This window comes from Amphiura filiformis, chromosome 6 (genome assembly GCF_039555335.1).
Source record: "Amphiura filiformis chromosome 6, Afil_fr2py, whole genome shotgun sequence".
Taxonomy (NCBI): Eukaryota; Metazoa; Echinodermata; class Ophiuroidea; order Amphilepidida; family Amphiuridae; genus Amphiura; species Amphiura filiformis.
Genome location: NC_092633.1, coordinates 31583509 through 31601250, shown reverse-complemented (window position 1 = coordinate 31601250; position 17742 = coordinate 31583509). Strand labels below are relative to the sequence as shown.

Genomic DNA, 17742 nt, shown 5'->3' with positions numbered 1-17742 from the left:
CTGTAGCTGCTGTTGAAACTGCTGCTGCTGCAGCTGTTGTTGATGCTGTCCCAAGTCAATTGAATCTCCAGGTGCTAGTGTATCTTGTACAGGCATCTGTATAGGTGTTTGGTCTCCTAGTGATACATGACTTATGGACCGGCTTGTGGATGGATGGCTAGTAAGTGGGCCTGGCATAGAAGCTACAAGAAAGTATATAACACTTTATATTGCAACACAGGTGATGTACATACATGCTGTGAAACCCCACAAGGCCTCATTTTACAGCGAGTAAAAATACTGCACTCTTTTCAAAAGTTATACTGGATTGAAGTCATACTTTCTGTTGTAGTTCAGCTTTACAATTGGGGTGATTCATTTGAAATCCATTACCACCTATAGATGACATGACTTTAATCTCATACACAGGGAGTGTGACTTTCAAATTGGATTACCTGAATGGCCACGTGACTCCCTGTCTGGATATTAAAAACATGTCTTCCATTGAGGGTGTGTGGATTTCAACTGCAATAGTCCATTTTGGGTATTTTTAAAGGTCGTAATCTGTGTGGATAAATAAAGGCAAAGAATGAAAACCAAACACTTTTAACCTCAATTTCCTTCAACATATCCATGAATGTGAACCTACAGTATGATAGTATACAGTCTGTCCACATAGAAGTACAAACCAAATCTGTGGCATCGGGGGTCGATGCTTTGCGTCACACATGAACGCGATTCGACGCGTAAAGAGCGTGGTGCGCTCGGCAAGTACAAATCGCGCAGCAATTGGCGCGCCAAAGAAGCATTGCACTGAAATAATTATTCTCATACCCTCAGTTTCCGAGGTCTATTTACTTTGTTCTTCTATGTGGACAGACTGTAGGCATCGGTGTATTTAAGTACTTCACTAAAACTTGACTTGTTTTGCCCTTTTATTTCACATTTAGTGCTCATAACCCATACCGTGCAATGACATATTAAATTTGTGCTCTTCATGAATCCACCAAGATGGGTTGTGAGGTATGTATTACTTGAATCCGAAATGCTGGACAAGCATATTAACCTACATATTAATGTTTACAGATTAAAAACAACATGTTACTGCTTCTTTGTAGCCAGATAATTTATCACTCAATGCATGAACTATCTACAAAATCCTAGCTTTCTATGGTGTATATGGGGAGGTTCTTGTAGGACACACAGGATTGCCAACATTACAGCCCATTTAACACCATGGAGGGTCAACTTTGTTCACTAGGCCTTTGAAACTTGATTTCCTGTTTCCTGTCCCTTGCACATGTTATGAAAATTCGCCCATGTTTGTCAACCAAGAATCATTACTTGGTAAAATTGTACTTTTTTTGTAAAAAGTTTTCTAAATATTTCAGTGTTCTTCGAAGTGAAAACAGGCCGCAAAATTATTTCAGAAGCAGAGAATACACAATTCAGTCTTCGGTGATCCCCTATTCATTTTGCTTACTTTAGCATTATGTACATGTATGGGTGGCGCCCAAAGTATTGCTTATGAATAATAATGAGTAAGGAAAAAGTTGTCTCGTTATGACTTTTTGAGCTGAAAAAAGTGACTGGCAACAGGAAATCAAGTTTCAAAGGCTGCATTATATTAATTTTAACCTTGCCAGTATAGCTTAACTCACCTGCTCCAGGTAGAGTGTCGCCCCCTCCATCTATTTGCTCTCTTGAAGCACAAGGACTTTGTGTCATCATGTGAACATCTGGGAATATCAAATATCAGAAATTACATACAGTTCAACAGTTCCAGCTGTTACAACTCAGTAGCAGCACATTACAATGCAGGCACTGTCTTTTGAAGAGGAGCAAGAGTGATTCTTCTTAAAGGCATCACTCGAAAAAACACATGCGCAAATGAGAGTCTAATTGACCTGATCAGGGGCGGATCCATTCCACAGACAAGATCGGGTACTTCCCCCTAAAATTCCCCAAAACATAAAAATGTTTAGAGCCAGTAGTGGCACCTGGGGGGCATTGGAGGGGAAATGCCCCCAGTCAGAACTCTTGCCCCTCCCCCAGTATAAACCCAAAATTACGAAAAAAAGAAAACGGCCTCCTCCTTTCCAACAAGCACTGTTGGAAAAGACAGAAAACTACTAACAATGCTAATTTTACATACAGTTAAAAAAAACACCTCCCACCCTCATCAATGTAGAACTTTGCAATGTTCATGCTATAAAGAAACTAATAAAACAACTTCAACATTAGGCCATAGCTGTTTGTTGAACTTTGATTGGTATCTTTGAACTTGAGCATTGCAAAGGTTTCAGATATATACTCATTTTGGTCCCTATTCCTGACAATTCAAAATGGCAGTTTTACTATAGTGTTAATTGTGAGCCTTGACTCTCTACTCTAAGTCTAATTCAACTTATATACAAAAAATCCACAATATATTAAGTTGCAGATACGGAGGAAATATTTAATTTTTATATAAAACTAGATGTTTTGGGGTTGCTTTTTTTTTTTCAAGCAAATCAAGCAAGCAATCATTTACATTTGTCTGGCACATCAAAATTACCTTGGATAGCAGATCCAGTCCCCAAGTCCATCATCAAAGAATCTGAAAAAAAAATGTATATAAATACAAGTACTTAGAAATAATACAGTAACTATTTATTAGACTTGGGCTAATGGAAGTTGAATGCAAGTTTCTCTGGTCAGAATAAATTCTCAATCAATTTCATTACTTGATACTCAAATGGGCATAAGAGTAGACTATCAGCAAAAAAAATCGCTGTCTGCTAATTATAATTGTCTGCATTGATATGTTTACATTTTATTATTATCACCTCTGTAGACCTTCACTGCATGGTACGTTCAATCAATTGACGATTTTGCACAGGTAATTGTGATCGGTCATGCAAGGTACTTCTTGATGGGCTCTATTTTGCTGGATGTACATGTATGCGAGTTCCAGTGACAAATATTATGAAAGTATGAACATATATGGTGTGATAAAACAAAATCAGTCTGAGTCTGTCATATTCAATTTTCAGTTTCTTGTTGGATTGTAACAAGCATCTGCAAACTATATTTTGCAGCAAACCGCTTTGAAATTAGACAACTAGTTTAAAAGATATGATACTTTCCAAAACAAAAGGTAACAAAAGGAAATATTTCCTTTGTTTGGCTATATCTCAAGATCAATATTTCCCGACTTCTGACTAATTTTGCATGATTACATGATACATCACATATTTATCTATCGAATAATGAAATAGTGACCTACTCAATCATTTTTTTAAATATAATTTGGGAAACAAGGAATCCACTTTTATTGGCCTTTTAACCATTGAATCTTCAGTACTACAGGTTCAAACAAGAAACAAACTTCTAGATCCTGGCCCATGTAGAAATCCAACATTGTTGGATCACTTTGAACTTGTGGTTTGTCATTGGTCCAACCCCTTACTTCAATGTTGAATCATGACATTTTGTTTCTGCTGTCATGGAAGTAACAAACATTGATTGGAGAGGAATAAGAATGGGTTTAAGCTGCACATTTCACAAGTGAATTCCATAGTAACTGTGAGGCCATTTAAAGCTTCAAAAACACATTGATTGATCAAACACATTTTGTCAAGGAATGTAGACTCCATGGATGAAACATTTAACAAATGACTGCAGAAGAGAGATGATAATCACAGGTTCAAGTACTAAAATGATGTAATTAAAAAAATAGAGTGAGAGTGTGTGAATGTGTTGTCAATCATCAAGTGAGAGTATCTTCCAAGGAAACACTACCTCTCTCAGCATACACATCTTACTGGTACATGTATAATATGAATATTAAAAAAGACATTTGCTTACTAGTACCGTGTGTTCCTGATGCTGCTGGTGGGCCCATAGTAGTTTTCACTGTAACAACAAACACACACAAAAAGAACAGGTAGTAAATGCTTTCAAAAACTATGAGGATCGGGTTATTACATGCAATGGCCTACGTTGAACATGCAATCTTTAAAAAACAGTTTGATGATTTTTTTCCAGAAGAATATCCCAGTTCAAAATCGTTGAATGCATCTTTTGTATACATTGAAGATAGGAAATTTACTCCTTGAAAAAGAGAAGGTAACTTAATGCATGTGGAGCAGATCATGTCAGAGTATTCACAGCCAATCCTGATCAGATCAATACCTGGTTGTGTATACACCCAGTCCTGGGGGACTGTGGCATATAGCAAGGGTCTTGGGGGCCATGGACAAGGAGCAGTGCAGGGCCCTTTTAACATCTTTCTTTCTTTCTATTAAAGTATTATCCCCCCTCATTGCATTTTCGCTTTTACTAGGGGCCCCTGAACCCTCTGGCCCCCTGGACCACATCCACCCTGTCCATCCACTTGCTACACCCCTGCTGGGGTTCATGGGAAAACATGGTCTGATTTTGATCTAGCTACTGTCTACAATCCGCGAAATTAATAGTTGGCACACTTGCACTAAACAATGGAAATGCGTGCCCTATTAAAATTGGGGAGGCGAGGGAAACATGCATGCTATATATGTGAAGTACAGACTCCCCCCTATTACCAAAGGTCAAAGGTCATGGGCTACAGGGGGCAATATGTGTAAAATTTCAAACAGCTCTAGCTCAACTACTATAGCGCCCTCAGGGTTCATACTTGGAACAATGATGGCCTATGACCCTAGAAGTATGCTATGCTAGCCGCAACCCCAGAGGTCAAAGTTCATTTGCTTTAAAAAGCAAAATAGGTACGACCGGTTAACACAGTGTATCGCAATAGGTAGCATTTTGGTAGCTACCTGTATTTGCAATGATGAAGGCTTCAAATATACGTCCAAGACGCATAATGGGGTTAAGAGGTTAACCGCTTAAAGGGACACAATGTTTTGGGATTAAAGGGGTATTCTCCAGTCTGGTGGTGTTTCAGAGAGAGTGAAGGTCTGATGGAGTATAAGAGAGAGTGATGGCTTGGTGGGGGTATTAGAGAGAGTTTGGGCCAGCCTGGTGGTGTTTTAGAGCGAGTGAGTGTCTGGTGGATTATAAGAGAGAGTGAGGGTCTGGTGAGGTATTAGAGAGAGTGTGCGCCAATCTGGGGGTGTTTTAGAGCTAGTGAGTGTCTGGTGGAGTATAAGAGAGAGTGATGGCTGGGTGGGGTATTAGAGAGAGTTGGGGTCAGCCTGGTGGTGTTTTAGAGCGAGTGAGTGTCTGGTGGAGTATAAGAGAGAGTGAAGGCTTGGTGGGGTATTAGAGAGAGTTTGGGCCAGCCTGGTGGTGTTTTAGAGCGAGTGAGTGTCTGGTGGAGTATAAGAGAGAGTGAAGGCTTGTTGGGGTATTAGAGAGAGTATGGGTCAGCCTGTTGGTGTTTTAGAGCGAGTGAGTGTCTGGTGGAGTATAAGAGAGAGTGATGGCTGGGTGGGGTATTAGAGAGAGTTGGGGTCAGCCTGGTGGTGTTTTAGAGCGAGTGAGTGTCTGGTGGAGTATAAGAGAGAGTGAAGGCTTGGTGGGGTATTAGAGCGAGTTTGGGCCAGCCTGGTGGTGTTTTAGAGCGAGTGAATGTCTGGTGGAGTATAAGAGAGAGTGAAGGCTTGGAGGGGTATTAGAGAGAGTATGGGTCAGCCTGTTGGTGTTTTAGAGCGAGTGAGTGTCTGGTGGAGTATAAGAGAGAGTGATGGCTGGGTGGGGTATTAGAGAGAGTTTGGGTCAGCCTGGTGGTGTTTTAGAGCGAGTGAGTGTCTGGTGGCGTATAAGAGAGAGTGAGGGTCTGGTGGGGTATTAGAGAGAGTTTGGGTCAGCCTGGTGGTGTTTTAGAGCGAGTGAGTGTCTGGTGGAGTATAAGAGAGAGGGTCTGGTGGGGTATTAGAGAGAATGTGGTCCAATCTGGTGGTGTTTTTGATGGTCTGATGAGGTATAAGAGAGAGTGAAGGCTTGGTAGGGTATTAGAGAGAGTATGGGTCAGCCTGGTGGTGGTTTAGAGAGAGTGAGTGTATAGTGGAGTACAAGAGAGAGTGAAGGCTTAGTGGGGTATTAGAGAGAGTATGGGTCAGCCTGTTGGTGTTTTAGAGCGTGTGAGTGTCTGGTGGAGTATAAGAGAGAGTGGGGGTCTGGTGGGGCATTAGAGAGAGTAAGGGTCAGCCTGATGGTGTTTTAGAGCGAGTGAGTGTCTGGTGGAGTATAAGAGAGAGTGCGGGTCTGGTGGGGTATTAGAGGGAGTGTGGTCCAGTCTGGTGGTGTTTTAGAGCGAGTGAGTGTCTGGTGGAGTATAAGAGAGTGATGGTCTGGTGGGGTGTTAGAGAGAGTGTGGGCCACGGGCATAGATATTCGTGTTTGGTCAAACACAACTGTGGTTTCTAGTATCTCACCCTTCCCCACTCCCCATCTTTCAATGTTGGAGGGTCTCACGGACCTGTTGACAACATGGCTTAGTCCAACATTGAATTGGGGGAGCGGGGGAAGAGATATACCAAAAGACAGGCAAAGTGTGCCAACCTTTTTTTTGTGGATTGTAGATACATAAACAAAGGCAAAGTGACATAGAGATACATTCAGACTTGGACTCATGATTGTGCCATTGTGCACTTATTTGACAAAGCCTTATTCCTCCAACAGGTGTATCAATGGGTGCCGACATAGAGTGTTAGAAAGTTAAACAGAGTCATTGTATGCAAGAGTGTCGAACCTGAAAAGAAATTACACGGATGAGTTTGATCAAAATAACAAGGAAAATGGGATGGGCACTTACCACTTTGGCCTGTCAGCATATATTGCTACATGTATATGGCACAACCTTTGCCTCTTACATGTACATAAATATTTTGCAAATCTATGTTTGATTATTTTGTACTTGAGCATGTGTAATTCAACCCTTGAATAAAACTTACCTTCAAGGTTCACATCTGCTGGTGAAAATACTGGCTTGCCAGCTATACCTGAAAACAAAACAAAAATCAATTGGTTATTAACCTGTAACCTGCATCATTGAGGATAAGTCAGGCAATTTGAATTTTGAAATTAAGCTAATACAAGGAAGACATTTTATCTGCTGAAGTTTAATCTAACTCTCTTTTAAGAATATTTAATAACCAACTTTTAAAACAGCAAAGTGATTAAAGTGTTGCATTTATATATTCATATAATTATATTATTATATTCATATAAATACAATGTATATTATTCATATTCATACTCAGTGTTGGACTGGTAATAAATATGATTTTACATATTCATCATAATTCATCAACTCCACACTACAGTTATGACTTTTGATCGCTTGAAGAATACTGTCACAATCCTTTTGCGTCTAAATTTGGCGGCGCTGATATTGGCTCTGTTTTTATGTTAGGAATTGGCTCAATACTCAATACACAAGTTTAATCCTTTTTGTTTTCTCTTCTTTAACAGCATCAAAATTTTAAAAATCTAAATTGCTGCAATGTTAACTACTCACATGGCTTTAGAGCTGCACAAATTTCTTCCATTGTAGGCCTCTTATTGTAATCTGCCTCCCAACAACACTGCATAAGATGTCGTAGTTCACTCGGACAATCGTCAGGAATTTCTGGCCGCTTTCCATCACATATAGCCCTCATTATTTTAAAGTCACCCTTGATACTGAAGAATGGAATATCTGTCGTGACAGTCTCCCATACAACTATTCCAAAGGAGAAGACGTCTGATTTTGGTGATCTCAGCTGCTTGGATATTACTTCAGGAGCCATCCACTGACATGTCCCACCACCTTTTGTATTAGCGGTGTGAAACAGTTTCTTGGTGAGTCCCAAATCCCCTAGCTTCAGTGTAAAATCAGACATGACTAAATAATTCAAGGATTTGATATCGCGATGACTTTGATGCAACGCATGAAGGTATTCAAGAGCAGAAGCGGCTTCGGTAACCCACTTCCACACTAGCCCCTGAGGTAGTCGCACCGGGTTAGGCTTTTCTACTCGATACCCATTGAGAAAGCAACGCAGGTCCTTTCTTTCTGCAAGTTCCATAAGAATGTATGTTTCATCCATCTCCCCAACAATATACACCCCGTAAAATTTGATGATATTCGTGTGATCAAGTTGTTGCATTGTTTGGATCTCTCTGTGCTGCATGGAACTAGTTCTAACTTTCTTAGCAGCTGCGTTACACCTTTGGCCTGATGAATTCTTGTAGGCAGCTGCAAACACACGCGAGTACGTCCCCTTGCCGATTTCTTCCTGCAGTTCAACATCATTTGGGGCAAAAAGAAAACTATCTCTGACCATTTCTGCCATGTTACTAAATTGCACCAAGAAGCGGCGGATCTTTAATTAAATCTTAATGATTTATACCAATATAAATATATTATACAAGTACCATTGCATGTACATAAGATGTGCTACATAACAATGCAAACCAATTGGATTCCTAATGTATTGAAATTATTGGTACCCATTATGTCCACTTTCTTCAATCCAGGTCTCACTACATAGTTGTCCTCATTATATTCTCCAACTTACTTTGATCTGTTAAAAAAAAAATTATAAGTAGACAAGCAATTTATAATTTATTTTGTAAGTTTAGTAGAAAGGGTGCTCTACACTCCTGCATATTACAAACATGTTTGGGGACTGGTACAACTGGTTGGTAGCAAAACTCTTACCATTTGATCTTTCTGGAGCTTGCACAAAAGGTTTTAAAAGGTTGATAAAAATGACCTGCATTGAGAGTCAGTCATGTGACGCTGGAGGACAAACAAACTATTATCATCTGACTGAAGAGGTTCATCAGGTCTGTTGATTTTAAAAACAGTTAATTAAAGTTCTTTGCCAAGACCAAAGGAAAAACTTACGTTTTTCTGCTGACAGTTTCGCCAGAAACCTTCTGGCTTTCTCAAAGCGATTGATGTGGTTATTGATCCATCTGCTTGGAGCGGGAATCCCGGCCGGATGTTATTGTTTTACCAGAAGTACTCCTGTCTCCAACGTTGGTCTTGAGCAGAGGATCAAAGATGTGGCTCAGAAAGAATGTCCCCTCGTCTCTGTTCATGGTGTTGTCTCCTCTCTTGCGAATCCATACTGATTCCTTGACCCATCGTGCCTGCGGTTTTCTTCCCTATCAAGGATTGATGAGCTGTCCCAGTCTATTTAAAATGGTTAGCCCTTGACACGTGATCTGTGATGGCTGATTTATTAATTTCGGTACAAGTTCGCTGTTTTTTCTTTGTCTTGTTTGTCCTTTGGATGAACGAGCACATTTCTGATGGTTGTATGGGGTTTCATGGCCGTTGAGACGTTGTGTTTTCTCATAATACGACTAATTTTTTCAGAGACTCCCGCCATATAAGGAATTACAATGCTACCTTTGCTCTTGTCCGTATTAGATTTGTCTTTCTTGTTTGGCTTGTTTTTGACCTTGTTAGCTCTTTGTGATTTTACTTTAGTCTATGGTCCAGTTAGGGTATCCGCACGCTACTAGCACTTTTCTGATATGATTTTCTTCCGCGATCTTATCGTCTTCCTCTGTGATTATTTTCTCACCTCTATCAAGCAGCGTCATGATAACACCTAATTTTTTGATGCAAGGGGTGGTGCGAAGAGTATGACAGATATTGATCCGTGTGGGTCTTTTTTCTATACAAAAGTAATTTCACGGTATTGTCCGGCTTTCTGACGATCATGGTGTCCAGGAACGGGATTTTCCCCTCCTGTTCTTCCTCATATGTAAACAGAGACGGGGGGACATTCTTTCTGAGCCACATCTTTGATCCTCTGCTCAAGACCAACGTTGGAGACAGGAGTACTTCCGGTAAAACAATAACATCCGGCCGGGATTCCCGCTCCAAGCAGATGGATCAATAACAACATCAATCGCTTTGAGAAAGCCAGAAGGTTTCTGGCGAAACTGTCAGCAGAAAAACGTAAGTTTTTCCTTTGGTCTTGGCAAAGAACTTTATAATTAACTAAAAACTATTATCATCCTCTGTGAATCTTTGGCGCGTCATTCAAACCCATGCTTTGTAAGGAATACTAGCACTCTGTGGGTGATATTTCATTTTCACATGCTCCAATATTGTTGTTGTGCCTCTAGTGACCCGTAGCGTACATCAAACCTGCCTATAGACGAACCCAACGAGGTCCCCTCTGCACCAAACTGGTGTTGTGACCGCTCAATTGGGTGGATTAAAGCTGCTTAAAAATCAATTTTATATCGTATTGTGTTGTAAACTTTCATCACTCTTTTGTCTTACATGGATTGGAAAACAGGGTACTGAAAAGCACTACACAATGTCCACCACATCAGCCATGGGTGGGTTTGTTTACATTGCATTAATTCCCTCAGAACAGGCAATACAGATTCCAAACAGATAAAACTTACCTAATATCAGTTTTAGTTGCCCTTAAATTATAACTCCAAATTGACAAGACATTGAATTCTATTTGCTCAATTTCATACCAAAATCAAGGAAAACATGGTTTTGTTTATTACAAAATAACATGAAAATCACACAGGTCATTTCTGGTCATAACAGCAGGCCACTTGAAGTAATCAATATTATTGGTACTTGAATGGCATGATTCAGTGACTTTCTACCTCATTGTAAGACTGGCAGTAAACTTGATTGCATACCGTAACATTAAGATTGCATGGGATTAGTTTTGTCAAATGAAGTAAACAGTACAAAAAAAAATGTTTAAAAAAAAATATATATAAAAAAATATAAAAAATGTCAACAAAACATGCTACTGCAGAACTCTATGCCTGTATGTGTGTTTCTGAGGGCCGATGACACACATTCGATGGGTGTACTTTTGTCTATGTGTAACACCGTACTAGTAACAGTAACACGGGTGATGGAATGCAGTTTAAAATCTCCACCAAGGCCGCATCATTTCACATTTCAGGTGGGATGGACCCGACGGGGACCCTGCCATTGAGGTACCATTGAGGTGTAGGAATGTGTAAAATTTTGCCACCAAAGAAAACATACAAAATTGCATGTTCATACATACACGCTATATAACAGCGCGCGTGATTGGTCGAGAGCCGGGCATAAACAGCGTTTATGCCCGGTATCCCGGATGTGAGATCGCCGGGTAGGGAAAATGCATGAAAATCGTGTTTTTTAATAATGTTACTGGTAGTTTTTTGTTATTATTTTGATGAAATAAGAATCACAAAATGTTCAGGTATGTATGAACGGGGTTCATTCATATATTTTCATGACTAAACGGTTATTTATGCCTTCGGGCCGCAAGCGGCCCTCGGGCATAAACAACCGTTTAGTCATGAAAATATATGAATGAACCCCTAATTTTTGGCCCATTTTCAAATCACAACTTTGCGTACCGGCACGGCTGGTAGTCAACCAGACATAGACTGTAAGGTACTAATTTCGAGGAGCATAACAAACACCAAATTGGTGTCATAACAAACACCAAATTGATGTCGTATGACCTGACATGCATGCATTCTTTTGTCGAGAGTTGACATGGTCTTTCAATTCATGCCGAGTGTCCTTGGCAGACTTGACTATGCTTCAGTGGTCATGATGAAAGGATTCAATTGATAACCTCTGCCCAACTAATCCCCAGCTATTGTCTGAAATTGCACCTCGGAAGATGTATTATAACAACTCAGTCCCTCAAATGATAGTCATATAACGACCAAAAGATAAATGACTGACTATCATTGAGGACTGAGTTCCGCAGTCTAGTAGTAGTCTATAGGAATGCTGGACGGTTCGCACCCTTTCAATTTCGGACCCGTGCACTTTCGCCCCCTTTCTATTTCGCACCGTGCACTTTCGCCCCTTTTTATACCGCGTGTATTGTGCTGCTGTTGATTGATGCACGATCGATTGCTTGAACTCGGCGGTGCGGCGTAGTATGTTTATAGTAGGGCCGTCGGGCATGCACTTACTAAGTCATGCTAACCCCGGCACGGAAGGCCAGAAAGGATACTCTATAACAAAATAGAGGAACGATTTTTTTCTCAGTATATATTACAGGCCAGATATTTTAGCAGCAGGCTTACCCAAAATAATGAAATAATTAGAATTCAATGATAAAAATAGTAATAATAATAAATAGTAATAATAATAAATTTATATTTAATTATTAATTATAATATGTATAAAAACAGGGAAAATTTGTTCCAACTGACGACCAAAGGATGGATCCAAAAGGATACAAGTGTCAACAAGCAATGGCTAAAATTAAAAACAATGAAAGTATGACACAACATCCAATGGAGGAGTAACACAAAACATATAAACAAAGTTAATTTAATAATATAATATGATGATGATAATAATAATAATAATAATATGATAATAATAATAATAATAATAATAACAATAATAATAATCATAATAATAATAATAATAATAATAATAATAATAATAATGATAATAATATAAACAAAGTTAATTTAATAATATAAATATGATAATAATAATAATATGATGATGATGATGATAATAATAATAATAAGAAGAAGAATAACAATGATAAATAATAACAATGATAATAATAATGATAATAATAATAATATTCAGTAATAAGGTGTGCCGTGGTGTTTAAATTAATCTTCATAATTAGTCCGTGATTGACAGGCAAGTTACAGAAATTTTAAAAAACAACGAATTATGATAACTGTCAATCATTTACAAATCAGAATCAGATTGCACAATTTTTTCAGAAATAATTATGTATATTTAGAGTTGTGGTGTTTGCTAGAAGTCAATGAAGAAATATGATGTACACGCATATAGGCCTAATAGGCAAAAATCTAGGAAAGAATGACATAGAGAAACGAAACATAAACATGATATAATAAAGAAAGAAACATAATAATACTAATAAAAACAAGGAAGCAATTATTTAAAAGGGCATTTCGTGATCCACAGCATCATCCCCTCAAAAAAGTTGAGATTTTTATACCACTGGAAACCTCTGGCTACATAATGTTTATGTCCAAAAAATTCTTGCAGATTAATTAGTCTAGCAAAAATTTTAATCAATTTTGAATTACACACCAGTGGCCTGTGGAGCAGTGTAATACACATAGTCATGCCTAACTCATAAAGGCAAAATCGGAATCAACTGAAATTTTGGGAATAAGATTTTTTCAAGCATATCTACCTACCATGTCTACTGAAAATGTATGTCATAAAAAGATGATTACTAGGATCACGAAATACTCCTTTAAGATAGATGTCATTTATGCGTCGGACCCCTATAGCCTGATCATGCAAACGAAAAAAGAAAGAAAGGAAAGAAAGAAAGAAAAGGAAAGGAAAAACAAAATCCAAAGAAATTAAGATGAACTGAACAAATCGAATTGATAGAAATAAATTAATTGTTTAAAACTGTTTATTATGTGCAGCAACATCCAAAAACAAAACAGGTTTCAAAAGACAAAGCAGCTTTCTTGATTAAAAAAAAGAATAAAAAAGGCACTATAAAAAAGAAAAAAAAAAAGAAAAAGAAAAGAAAAATAAAGAAAGAAATAATTTCATCTCCTTTACACGATCTTTATTATCTAAGAAATAGATGCTATATTACATTATTCACATCTTCGAGTTCAAACATACCGCCTTAAAATTGTCGGCATATTAGCGGATTAAGATACCACGTAAGATGTGCCGTGGTGTTAATAAAGCATTGTCATAATGAGTCCGTGATTGACAGGCCAGTTGCAGAAATTAAGAAAAAAACAAAATGAGTCGTGAACATATAAATAAGAGAAAAGAAAAATGAGTTTTAATTTAATTGTAAACCGCATGTACGTTACGATATCAGTGGCGTACCGTGGCCGCGCCAACCCCGGGGGGCTGAAGAAAATTCAATTTTGCCGCCCCTTCCTCAACAGCCCCGAAAAGGTTGACCCAATTTTTTTCTCGGTCGTTTGAAAAAGTGAAGAGCAAATTAAAAAAAAAAAAAAAAAAAAAAAAAAAAAAAAAAAAAAAACGGTTTCAAGCGGGCGCCAAAAAGCACCACATTTCGATGTATAGTACCATTTTTTCAATATTTGCCGCCTTTTTTGTTTACTAATTCATTTTACCGCCTTCGTTTTTGCCGCCCTGTTTTTGCCGCCTTCTTCTTCCGCCGCCCCTTCATTTTCGCCGCCCCCTGCTTTTACCCCGGGGGGCTGGCGCCCCCAAAGCCCCCCCCCAAAAATACGCGCATGGATATGTAAAAAGATAAACTACATCTATCTTCAGTATAGCATTAACTTGTTTTTGACATGATGTAACAACTATATCTTTAGCTGATTTGTGTTCAGTGTTCACATTTTTGTGTATATGGGGGTAGGGGTGTATGTGTGGGTGTATATATGATGTGTGGGGTGCGTGTGGGGTATGTGGGGGGGAGCGGATGGGTTTGTACGACTATATAAGATCACGTTTAAATCTGAATTTCATTTGTGATATATTTCTGTGTTTTAATGCATGCGTTTCTGTGTTTAGTTGCAATTCATAATATTTGTAGCTAAGTTGATTCCAAAATAAATACTTTAATGTGTAAGTGTAAGAAAGAAAGATGAAAGAAAGAAAAGCAAAGAAAGAAAGAAGAAAGAAAGAAGAAAAACAGAAAAAGAAAGAAAGAAAGAAAGAAAGAACGAAAGAAAGAAAGGGAAAAAAAGGGGAAAAAAGAAGAAAAAAAAGAAGAAAAAAAAACTAAATCCAAAGAAATTAAAATGAACTGAACAAATATAATTGATAGAAATAAATTATTATGTGCAGTAACATCCAAAAACAAGACAGGTTTCAAAAGACAAATCAGCTTTCTTGATAAAAAGAAAAGAAAAAAAGGCACTATAAAAACGAAAAAGAAAAGAAAAATAAAGAAAGAAAGTCATCCCCTTTACACGATCTTTTTATTAAAGCCTTAATGTACGATTTCCGTCAAATTTTGATTTTGTTATTCTTTATTCAACTAATATCTTTCTTCTTTCTTTCTTACACTAACTGACGAGAAGGGTTGCTGTCCATTTTAGGTTGAAATAACAAGGTAAAGTACAAGAAACTCCACTGGTTATTTTGACCATTTAACACGCAGTTCTATGGGTGGACATATTATCATAATTTTTAAATTATGATAATATGTCGAACTTTGCTCTGTTGACCTACAAAGACAACAAATTGGCTGATTCCATTTAGGTGCAAGTTGGGGCATGTAAACATTACAAATATGCCCAAAAAAAATCAGGTTTGAAAAAAATTAACCAATTTCATATTATAAGATCGTACATTATGGCTTTAATATCTAAGAAATAGATGCTATTACCAGAGAAAATCTTCTCTGCTATTACATTATTGACATCTTCGAGTTCCGCTTGATCCCGCCTTAACATTGTCGGCATATTTAGCGGATTAAGATACCACGTAAGATGTGCCGTGGTGTTAATAAAGCATTGTCATAATGAGTCCGTGATTGACAGGCCAGTAAACAAAATGAATCATGAACATATAAATATTTAATGTCAATCATTTACAATGCAGAATTGGATAGCATTTTTCCACAAATAATTATATTTATTTTATTTATTAAAACCATATTTATACAGGGTTACCCTTCAGATAAATCTGCTATTACAGGGGCCCTGTGTCATAAAAACAATATACATAACAATTTGTAGAATTATACATAGGCCCTATATATGTAAGAATTTTTTAAAAACATAAACATCAAAAAATCATACATCAAGTATATCAAAATTCATTAAAAGTCATAAAGTATTCACATTTCTTTGTTTTATACAATTTACGTAACACTTGTAGAAATATATATATTAAATTAATTAAGAACACAGACAAAATACATCATTCATTAAAAGACATAAAAGTTAAAACATTTGGTTCATTATTTACATTTCTTATTAAAACGAACAGAAAACTTTCCTGATTAACAATATTTTATATTTGGCAAAGAATATGGATGCAATTGTAATATTTCTCAATGTGCAATCGTAACATATTGTTCGTAAATAAATATCTTTGTATGCATGTATTTCTTGACAAGTTTATACCGGCGCGGGCCCGGGCTTGTCAAGCAATCGATCGTCGTCACTAGGCATATGGCACTTTTAGCGTGTCTGTTTACGGTACCATTGATTGAACCAACACCATACCCGGCGCTTTCGCGTAAGTCAATTCATTACTACGCGGCCGAGTGTCCCGGGGACTTGTCAAGCAATCGATCCGGTACGGGTGTGTTCTGGGACGAATAATGCGTGCTACTGCCTAGTCACCGTCGGCTAGTAGGCTACCATTGCATTAATTGAACCCATGTTACACCGGTAGCTTTCGGCGTGGGTGGCAGCTAATAATTGCGGTGAAGAAAGGGGCGAAAGTCAGCACAGCATTATCGCAAAGCTGCTACAGGAGTTTGTTTTGCATGTAATAAGCATTTGTCTTTGAGAAATTTGCCAAATATTTTTTTCCATTAGTTTCATGTCAAAGAAGATCAATTCGGCAACATAAAGATGGGATAAAATTATAAATTATAATTTTTGGCCATATCAATATTAGGCCCTATATAAATTTTGTAAGGCATAAATAATTTAAACAAATAAATAAATAAATAATAACTAATAAGGTAACATAATTCTAATAATAATAATAATATAACAATAATAATAATAATAATAATAATAATAATAATAATAATAATAATAATAATAATAATAAAAAGATTATAATAATAATGATAATAATAATAATAATAATAATAATAAAGATAATAATAATAATAATAATAATAATAATAATAATAATAATAATAATAATAATAATAATAAAAAATAGGCCTAAAATAAAATAAAAATTAAATTAAATTGAATAGGCCTATTAAGTAAAATAAAATAACAAGTCAAAAACAAAATGAATACCAATCTTCAGTCGAAGCCCATTTAATATATTGTAATAATATAGACCTATTACATTCAATCCTATTCAGGCCTATTAAGTATTTAAATAAAATAACAAGTCAAAAACATAATGAATACCAATCTTCAGTCGAAGCCCATTTAATATATTGTAATAATATAGACCTATTACATTCAATCGAACCGGAGAGTCCATCAACATCCCGGTCAACATACTATTTGCTTTTGTACACGCTGGACCCAGCACTGCAAACACAGACAATCAACACTCAACAGTCAACCAATACTATACACATACAACACCCCACTGTACCGCCGGGAGTTGAAGCGATCGATCGTGCATCATCAATCAACAGCAGCACATTACCCCCGGTTTAAAAAGGGGGGCGAAAGTGCACGGGTGCGAAATTGAAAGGGGCGAAAGTGCACGGGTCCGAAATTGAAAGGGTGCGAAGTGTCTTGTTTCCGTCTATAGTAGTCAACATGGTCAATTTGGATGTACCATATCATGTACATAACAATAGCTAACAATATAACTCCAGATGCCATGGTAATTTTTAGCTGATGAGTTTTAACATATATTTTTGGTTTCTTTTTTAAGACATGAAACTCGAACATGTCGAAGGGAGGATCAAAAATAATAAAACTGCTGATAATGCCAAATTCGGAACCAAAACAATGCCAAACACATGAACAAAAACCTGACGTGGACAAGGAAGCTTCAATTGCATCCACTCAGGAGTTACTACAATTCCAGAACAATTTTCCTGCAATTTTCAATCTGTACTATCACTTAATGATTTTAATTAATTTGAAACTTAAAACTGAGGTTGCTTACCTGTAAATTTTACCAAAAGATATGGGCCTATTCGGTTCTCATTTCCCTACCAAGGCGTACGTACA

General features: G+C 37.3%; 1 protein-coding gene across 1 annotated transcript; it reads right to left on the bottom strand.

Annotated features, from left to right (window-relative positions):
• On the bottom strand, positions 1-17742 carry LOC140154085 (serine/threonine-protein kinase Nek7-like; the record flags this gene model as incomplete). The annotated part of the gene is made up of 7 exons (XM_072176694.1): positions 17678-17742; positions 7424-8471; positions 6858-6905; positions 3829-3876; positions 2537-2578; positions 1641-1718; positions 1-182 (listed from the first exon to the last, which is right to left on the bottom strand). Coding segments are annotated over exons 2-7 (1215 nt in total), but the record flags the coding sequence as incomplete, so codon positions are not given.